General features: G+C 46.0%; 1 protein-coding gene and 1 long non-coding RNA gene across 2 annotated transcripts in view; both read right to left on the reverse strand.

Annotated features, from left to right (window-relative positions):
- Positions 1 to 485: 485 nt before the first annotated feature.
- Positions 486 to 9,332, reverse strand: part of ASPA (aspartoacylase) — a 22,080-nt gene continuing 13,233 nt past the window's right edge. Inside the window, exons 4-6 of the mRNA XM_032270084.1 lie at positions 7,303 to 7,458; positions 5,504 to 5,656; positions 486 to 1,004 (exon numbers count right to left, since the gene is read on the reverse strand). Of these exons, the coding sequence (XP_032125975.1) occupies positions 807 to 1,004; positions 5,504 to 5,656; positions 7,303 to 7,458 (507 nt within the window). The 3' untranslated portion in view covers positions 486 to 806. The remainder of the gene's footprint in view (positions 1,005 to 5,503; positions 5,657 to 7,302; positions 7,459 to 9,332) is intronic.
- Positions 3,012 to 4,429, reverse strand: LOC116543997. Its single transcript, XR_004265778.1, has 2 exons — positions 4,393 to 4,429; positions 3,012 to 3,094 (listed from the first exon to the last, which is right to left on the reverse strand). It is a non-coding gene; the product is annotated as an uncharacterized LOC116543997 (long non-coding RNA).

Below are 9,332 nucleotides of genomic sequence, written 5' to 3' on the forward strand. Positions count from 1 at the left end.
AATAAATAATAAAAAGGTCAGGCCCGGCGCGGTGGCTCATGCCTGTAATCCCAGCACTTTGGGAGGCTGAGGTGGGCGGATCATGAGGTCAGAAGGCCGAGACCATCGTGGCCAACATGGTGAAACCGTGTCTCTACTAAAAATACAAAATTAGCTGGGTGTGGTGGTACATGCCTATAATCCCAGCTACTTGGGAGGTTGAGGCAAGAGAATTGCTTGAACCGGGGAAACATGTTGAAGTGAGCCAATATCGCACCACTGCACTCCAGCCTGGCAATAGAGCTAGACTGCATCTCAAGGGAAGAAAAAATTTGGAGTATGATCAAAGCGTGACATAGAGACAAGTGAGCAGAGACAAGAAGTGAGCAGATGCTGTTGGGAAAATGCTGTTAGACTTTCTAGACACAGGGTTGCCACAAACCTTCAATTTGTAAAAAAAATACAGTAACCGTGAAGTTCAATAAAGCAAAGCACCATAAAACAAGTAACTTTATACATACACCTCTATTTCCATGTTATATTCTGAATACAAGGCTGTTTATTGAGAATGTTGAACTACCAAAGTAGTATGTATAATCAACTATACAGAAATAGGAAACACTTCTTTGAATAAGCTACATACTTAAAATATGGTATGTTTAAGATATATTAATTAATTTAATACATTTGCTTGGATGCCTACCGGCTAAGGCACTGTGCTAGGAGCTATGTGTGCAGTTGAGTAAGGCACAGCCCTGCTCTTGAGGAGCTTACAAACTAGCAGAATGTGTAAGACACATGTACACGACAAGAGCTAGAAGTGATTTCTAATGTAAAGAGCAGCGAATGCTTTCTGCTTGGAGCGTGAGTTTAGTTGTCTTTGCAAAGGCTTCTTTCTTTTCGTAATATGCGGCCTCATTCACAAACACGGGGTGCACGGTACAGTCTCCGCCCAGTGGGATCGTCTTCCCGTCAAGAGTTAAGAACACGGGATCCCCAGGGTGCAGTGGTTTCCAGTCTTGATCCTCTCACGAAACAATCAAAATAAATACATTAGATTTGGCTTTTCTCCTTTAAAAATCTATGTCAGACACTAGACAACTAACACATTACAGTATTCCACTCTTTTAAAAGAGACCCCTGAGAGAGACATCGAGATTCAGGCAAGTGATCTGACTACGCTGAAATTGGGGAATGAATTTTGGCAGTAGTTTTAAGAGTTCCTGCCGGGTGCGGTGGCTCATGCCTGTAATCCCAGCACTTTGGGAGGCTGGATCACGAGGTCAGGAGTTCAAGACCAGCCTGCACAAGATAGTGAAACCCTGTCTCTATTAAAAATACAAAATTAGCCGGGCATGGTGGCAGGTGCCTGTAATCCCAGCTACTCGGGAGACTGAGGCCTAGAATTGCTTGAACTCAGGAGGCGAAGGTTGCAGTGAGCTGAGATTGTGCCACTGCACTCTAGCCTGGGTGACAGAGGGAGACTCTGTCTCAAAAACAAAACAAAACAAAACAAAACAAAACAAAACAAGTTCCCCTTTAAATTTTCACAATTGGCATATGTAACTAACATTTGCTTCAGCCAGGTGCAGTGGCTCACGTCTGTAATCCCAGCACTTGGGGAGGCTGAGGTGGGTGAATTGCTTGAGCCCAGGAGTTCAAGAGCAGCCTGGGCCACATAGAGATCCTGTCTCTAAAAAAAATACAAAAGATTAGCTGGGTGTGGTGCTGCATGCCTGTAGTCCCAGACACTCAGGAGGCTGAGGTGGGAGGACTGCTTGAGCCCCCAGAGGTCGAGGCTGCAGTGAGCTGTGTTCACACCACTGCATTCCAGCCTGGGTGACAGAGCGAGACTCTGTCTCTAAAAAAATTAAAATCAGTTTGCTTCAATACCAGATTTACCTTGAATGTAGCCAAAGGGATTGACAATATTAAAAGGCAGAACTAAATGCACGTCTATGTAAGTACACATTCGACCTCTTGACAGCTCAAGTTAAAGTCTGTTCAGCAAACTTTGGGACTCAGCCATTAAGAATCTTCTGTGTTCAGGACATTCTCCACTGGGAAACATAAAAATGAGCTGTGCTGAACCTGCATGCAAGGAGGTTCTATTCTGATTGGCGGGAGAAGGTGGTGCTGGGCTGGGGGAAGTCTGAGACGGGTGGGCATATTCCAAATGTGCTCCTACGCTGGGGTAACGACTGAGTTACCTGAAGGGTCCTGTACCGGGGACTTGGACCTTTGAGACCTCAAGCACCAAGGCTGTCACACCACAGGAACCCTGGAACGGTCCTTCTCAAACTTTGATGTGCTTGTGAATCATCTGGGGATTTTGTTTGCTTTTTGAAATGGAACCTCACTCTGTCGCCCAGGCTGGAGTGCAGTGGTACAGTGTGATCTCGGCTCACTGCAGCCTCCACCTCCTGGGTTCAAGCCATCCTCCTGCCTCAGCCTCCTGAGTAGCTGGGATTACAGGCGCACACCACCACACCCAGCTAGTTTTTGTATTTGTAGTAGAAATGGGGTTTTACCATGTTGACCAGGCCGGTCTCAAATGCCTGACCTCAGGTGATCCACCCAACTCAGCCTCCCAAAATGCTGGGATTACAGGCATGAGCCACTGCACCCAGCCTAGGATTTTGCTAAGATGAAGATTCTGGTTCTATAGGTTGGGGGCGGGGGCCTGAGACTCTGCATTTCTGACATTTCTCAGTAGCATCCACATCACCTAGGAGCCTGTTAGAAAAGCAGGATTTCATTATGCACAGCAGACCTGCCACATCCAAATCTTCACATGAATGAGTCCCCAGACATTTACCTGCACAACATGAATGCTGAGAACTGCCACATCACAGAGACTTTTCCCATCCTGGTGGCACATCATAATCACTCAGGATGCCAGATCACATGTACAGGTAGAGGGGCTGGCCCATGGCAGATAAATCAAATCAGAGTCTCAGAGTAGGGCCCAGGCATCCTTATTTTTAAATTTTATTTTAAAATTTACATGCAGTTAAATTCACTCATTTTTCTGTACAGTTCTGTGAGTTTTGACACACAGAACCTACAACCATGCAATCAGGATACATACTTTCTTTTTTTTTTGAGATGGAGTCTCGCTCTGTGGCCCAGGCTGGAGCGCAGTGGCACGATCTCGGCTCACTGCAACTCTGCCTCCCAGGTTCAAGTGATTCTCCTGCCTCAGCCTCCGGAGTAGTTGGGATTACAGGCACCTGCCACCATGCCTGGCTAATTTTTTGTGTTTTTAGTAGAGATGTGGTTTCACCACGTTAGCAAGAATGATCTTGAACTCCTGACCTCATGATCCACCCGCCTCGGCCTCCCAAAGTGCTGGGATTACAGGCGTGAACCACCACACCTGGCCGGATACATACTTCTTTTACCCCCTCCTCGAATCCCTCATGCTACCCATTTATAGTGGACTGCTTTCTGTGTTTATTGTTTTTAAGTCCCAGATGATTTACGGGGTGGCTCGGCTGAGAACCACTTTTCTGAACCGGTGGTTTTCAGGCAGAGACTTGCCCCAGAATCACTAAAGGAATGTCTTCAGCACAGACATGACTAGCCCTACCTGCGGAGATTCTGATGTCGTGCTGTGTGCTACATGAAAACCACCTGGTGAATTCAACTGATTCCCTGTCTACACTCAGGAATTAAATCAGAACCTCTGGGAATGGGACTCAGGAGTCAGCATTTTAAAAAAGCGCCGCAGGTCATTCTCATGTGGCTTGAGTTTGAGAAGCACTACTTGGCTACTCCAGGCTTTGGGAGGGCGTCCCCTACGTGATTCCAAGGAGCATCCCTTCCCAAGAATTACCGCTCTTAGGACAAAATCTAGACTCACAACCTGGTCCCAGACTGCGTGTTTTCCAGGCTCTGCCGTCCTCCGCTCACTCCTACTCTCCATGGACACAGGTATTCTTGCTGTGCCTCAAGTGCTCCAAGTTTGTCCCAGCCTCGAGGCCTTTCACTTGCCTTCCGCACAGCTGGCTTCTCATCTTCTAGGTCCCAACCTCAGTGTCACCATCTCTGAGATGACACTTTGTGACCACTCCATCGAACTGGAACCCTTTGTTACCCTCTGCTGTATCATTCTGCCTATTTCTTTTATAGCACTTATTATAGTTCGAAATGATTTGGTTTATGTATTGTTCATTTATTCATGGTGAGTTCTCCTCACCCATTAGCATGGATGCTCCATGAGGAAACTTCCCTATCTTTTTTTCCTGTTGCCCAGGCTGGAGTACAATGGTGCAATCTTGGCTCACTGCAACCTCCGCCTCCTGGGTTCAAGCAATTCTCCTGCCTCAGCCTCCTGAGTAGCTGGGATTACAGGTGCCTGCCACCACACCCAGCCAATTTTTTGTATCTTTGGTAGAGACGGGGTTTCACCATGTTGGCCAGGCTGGTCTCGAACTCCTGATCCCGTGATCTGCCCACCTTGGCCTCCCAAAGTGCTGGGATTACAAGCGTGAGTCACTGCGCCCGGCCAACCTTCCCTATCTTGAATCTCAGGGCCCAGAACAAGTTGTCATTGAAAAACATTTGTTGGAATACTTAACCAATCAATCCCTCCTGCAGATTACTGAGCCATTCCTTATTGTCTATGAAAACAAAGCTATCCTTCCTCACTTTCAAGACCTACCGCTAACCTGGTTTGCCACTGATCTCATTCATCTCACTTCCCAGCCTCCCCAGGATTATTTCTGTACTTCTCAAGAGTATCCTAAAACTTGAAGAATCCCATTTTAGCCTGTCATGACATCATGACCTTGGCCTCTGTTTCTTGTACTTGGTATTTTTGTCACCAGTGGTGATTTCTTCCTTTCTCTCCCCCAGTCTTTCTCTTTCTTTTAAAACACTGCCTAAGGCTTCTTCTTCTTCCTTTTTTTTTTTTTGAAATGGAGTCTCACTTTGTCACCCAGGCTGGAGTGCAATGGCACAATCTCGGTTCACTGCAACCTCCGCCTCCCAGGTTCAGTCGATTCTCCTTCCTCAGCTTCCTGAGTAGCTGGGATTACAGGTGATCACCACCACACCTGCTTAATTTTTGTATTTTTAGTACAGATGGGGTTTCACCACGTTGGTCAGCCTGATCTCGAACTCCTGACCTCATGATCTGTCCGCCTCGGCCTCCCAAAGTGCTGGGATTACAGGTGTAATCTCTATTAAAAATACAAAATTAGCTCGGCATGGTGGCACATGCCTGTAATCCCAGCTACTTGAGAGGCTGAGGCAGGAGAATTGCTTGAATCCAGGAGGTGGAGGTTGCAGTGAGCCGAGATTGTGTCATTGCACCCCAGCCTGGAAAACAAGAATGAAATTCCATCTCCAAAAAAAAAAAAGTATTTATTGAGTGACTGTCTGAGCATCTTCCCTACCCTCAGTGTCTTTGAAAGCATCAAATGAGTGAATGTACATCAACTGCTGTATGAACTGTAAACTTCTACTCAAAGATACAGCATTATGATTTTCAACATTTTAAAGAAAGAATAAATGTTACCTGCAGATTAGGATGGATGATAGCAGCAATTTCTCCGTTTTCATTCCTGGGGTAATCCACTTTCTCCATAATTTTATAGACCTCAATGGTACAGGAAGGAAATTCTTTTCCTATGACAAAAACAGTATGTATAAATGCCAAGTAAAAAAATCTCTAGTCCGGGGCACAGTGGCTCACCCCTGTCATCCAAGCACTTTGGGAGGCCAAGGCTGGTGGGTCCCTGAGGTCAGGAGTTTGAGACCAGCCTGGCCAACTTGGTGAAACCCCGTCTCTACTAAAAATACCCAGCCGTGGTGATGGGCGCCTGTAATCTCAGCTACTCAGGAGGCTGAGGCAGAAGAATCTCTTGAACCTGGGAGGTGGAGGTTGCAGTGAGCCGAGATCGTGCCACTGCACTCCAGCCTGGGCAACAAGAGTGAAACTCTGTTTCAAAAAAAAGGAAAATCTCTGGAAAAAGGGAAGTTGATAATGTAAGGAAGAAGCAGTAACAACAGCGGTAACAAAATGAAGACAGCGATGGTGAGAACAGATCACGTTTGGTTAAGGATGTTCACAGACAACACGCAGCAAAAGATGTTCTTCAGTGATTCCTGTCGGCTCTCTGTCCACAAACACACTGACGGACAGAGGTAGAAAACAGAACTTAAAAAGCCAGTTTGGGAGAAAAGGGATCTAGGACTGGGAGTCAGGAGACCTGGGCTCTAATCTCCTGGCTCTGTAGTCTTGAACAAGATGCTTAGCTTCTTGAGGCTCAATTTCTTTTCTTTTTTTTTTTTTAGAGATGGGGTTTCACCATATTGGCCAAGCTGGTCTCGAACTCCTGACCTCATGATCCGCCCACCTGGGCCTCCCAAAATGCTGGGATTACAGGTGTGAGCCACTGCACCTGGCCGAGGCTCACTTTCTTTACCTGTCAAATGAAGGTATTGGATTAGCTTATCTTGGAGGGCCCTTTCGGCCACGATATTTTATGACTGCATACATTCAGGAGGAGTTCCAGCTGTGCTTTTTTTTTTTTTTGAGACAGTCTTACACTCTTGCTCAGGCTACAGTGCAGTGGCGTGATCTAGGCTCACTGCAACCTCCTCCTCCCGGGTTCACGCAATTCTCCTGTCTCAGCCTCTCAATTAGCTGGGACTACAGGTACACGCTACCACATCCAGCTAATTTTTATATTTTTAGTAGAGACAGGGTTTCACCATGTTGGACAAGATGGTCTTGATCTCTTGACCTTGCGATCCGCCTGCCTCAGCCTCCTCAAGTGCTGGGATTACAGGCGTGAGCCACCGTGCCTGGCCTCTTTTTCTTAAATAAGTACATTAAACACTGGACAGCTCCCAAGCAATGAAATCTTGGGATGCAGGCAGCCGCCAGTGGTGGAGACCAACTTCCAAAGATGCAGCAACATCAAACAATTCAATTCCCAGAAACTTGGAAAACGAGTAGTTTACATATATACCAGGCTATCTGAGCAAACAGTATGAACTTTTGGTCTAATATAGGGCCCACAGCGTGTTATGGCCACAACTGAAAGGAAAGGCTTCCTTTGCCGTTAGAGCAGAGTTAGCATGGGGATAGCCAGTGATCACTTCTCTATCAGTTAGCTTTTGCTGCATAACATACTATCCCAGATTTGGCAGCTTGAAACAATCGCCTCTTAATTTAGTTCATGATTCTATGGGTTGGTTGGGAAGTTCCTTTGGTCTACGCTGGCTTTGTTGATTTCTGATTGTTTCGTTCATGCCTTTGTGGTGAGCTGACAGCTCACCGGGAAGCTGGACCATATGGAATGACCTGACTCTTATGTCTGATGGGCTGTCAGTGGGAGTTGCATGACTGTCTGTGAGGGTGCCTGAGTTTTCCACCTCATCGGCTTCCATCATCCAGCAGGCCAGTGTGGACTGGTGCACATAAAGGTACATGTACAGGGCTTCCAAGGGCAGGAAGAGAGCAAGCTGCAACGTGCAAGCGCTTTTCAAGCCTTTTCCGTGGCACAAAACAAGTCACATGGCCAAGCCAGATAGTCAAGGAGTGGGAAAATAGACTCTATCTCTGAACAGAAGGATATGAAGCCTCACACTGCCAGGATGTGGACGCCGGAAAGGGAAGAATTAAAACCTACCATGCCTTCCAAGATGAAGATGGGAACTTAACCAGATCTCATGTCTTTAAACCAGAAAGTTTGATAGGAAGAAAGTAAAAACTGATGGAACACAGAGGAGTATGTTTTTGCTACTTAGAGTTGGAAGGAGGCTTGAGAGCCTAACTTCCATCTATGTTTGAGTATTGTCCATACTGTCCCGGCCACGTAGTCATCTTACTGCTGCATGAACAGCTTCACAAAGTGTGGCCTGTTTCACGGCTGCTCAGCTTTGTTAATAAGAAACTTCTGTCTTGCCAGGCGCAGTGGTGCAGGCCTGTGACCCCAGTGCTTCGGGAAGCCGAGGCTGGCAGATTGCTTCAGCTTAGGGGCTTGAGATCAGCCTGGGCAACATCGTGAAACCTCATCTCTACAAAAAAACACAAAAATTAGCCGGAGTGGTGGCGCTCGCATGTAGTCCCAGCAACTCAGGAGGCTGGGTGGGAGGACTGCTTGAGCCCATGGGGTTGAGGCTCCAGTGGGCCATGGTTGTACCACTGCCCTCCAGCCTGGGCCAGAGAGTGAGACCCTGTCTCAAAAAATAAAAAGAAGAAAAGAGAAAAATTTGTGCCTCTAGTTAACTTTATCTCATTGATTCTCTTCTGCCCTCTGAGTCACAGAAAATATGTCTAATTTCTTTCTAATGTAGACTTCTTTCTTTTTTTTTTTTTTTTTTTTTTTTTTTTGAGATCATCTCACTCTGTCACCCAGGCTGGAGTGCAGTGGCAAGATCTTGGCTCACTGCAACCTCCGCCTCCTGGGTTCAAGTGATTCTCCTGCCTCAGCTTCCAGAGTAGCTGGAATTACAGGCGTGCACCACCACACCCAGCTAATTTTTGCATTTTTAGTAGAGACGAGGTTTCCCCATGTTGCTCAGGCTGGTCTTGAACTCCTGACCTCAAGTGATCCATCTGCCTTGGCCTCCCAAAGTGCAGGGATTGCAGGCATGGGCCAGGAATTACTCTCATTATGGTTTTCAAGCTCTTCAACATTCTCAATGTCTCCTTGGCTAAATTCCTCTTTGTAGACGTTTCTCCTGGATTATTTATTTACAGTTCTCCAGTGTTGTTTATTCAAGGCAGAAAAAAGACCATTACCTCCCTTATTCTGGGATTTTTTTTTTTAAACATAAGAGCAAAACTTTGTCCTTGATGTTGTTAACCTTTAACGTTTGGGTTAAAAAACTGTTAAAGATTGCCAGGACTTCTTGGATCTGCCTTCTAAACCAGGGTGTTTCCCTGCTACCTTCCTGTGACCTGTCATTCAGGTCACCAACTATAATTCTGAGTAGTACAGAGTCAAGGATGAAGCCCTTCTACATACGTCTTGAAACTTTTCACTAGTTGAGTCTGATTCATTTGTCAGCATTCTTTGGATACGGGTGCTCAGTTGAAAATCCAGCAAGCTGGATAGTCTAAATGAATTGTGGTTGACAATTTTTTAATTGCAGAATCCTTTGTTTAAATGAAATGTTACACAGAAGAGCTACGACATACAGAACAACTCCGGTTGAGGCAGAGATAAGGAGTGAGGTATTCCAGGAACTGGTTTTCTCCACCCTGTGAGAGGATTCTATGGCCCATAATCTGAAAATCATGTTTTCCACCCAGATTTGTGGTCTTCTATCTGAATGTATCACTTCTTTTTTTTTTTTTTTTTTTTTTTTTAGACGGGGGTTTGCTTTTTTTT

This window comes from Sapajus apella, unplaced genomic scaffold, assembly GCF_009761245.1.
Source record: "Sapajus apella isolate SASKATOON/1434 unplaced genomic scaffold, GSC_monkey_1.0 scaffold202, whole genome shotgun sequence".
Lineage (NCBI taxonomy): Eukaryota > Metazoa > Chordata > Mammalia > Primates > Cebidae > Sapajus > Sapajus apella.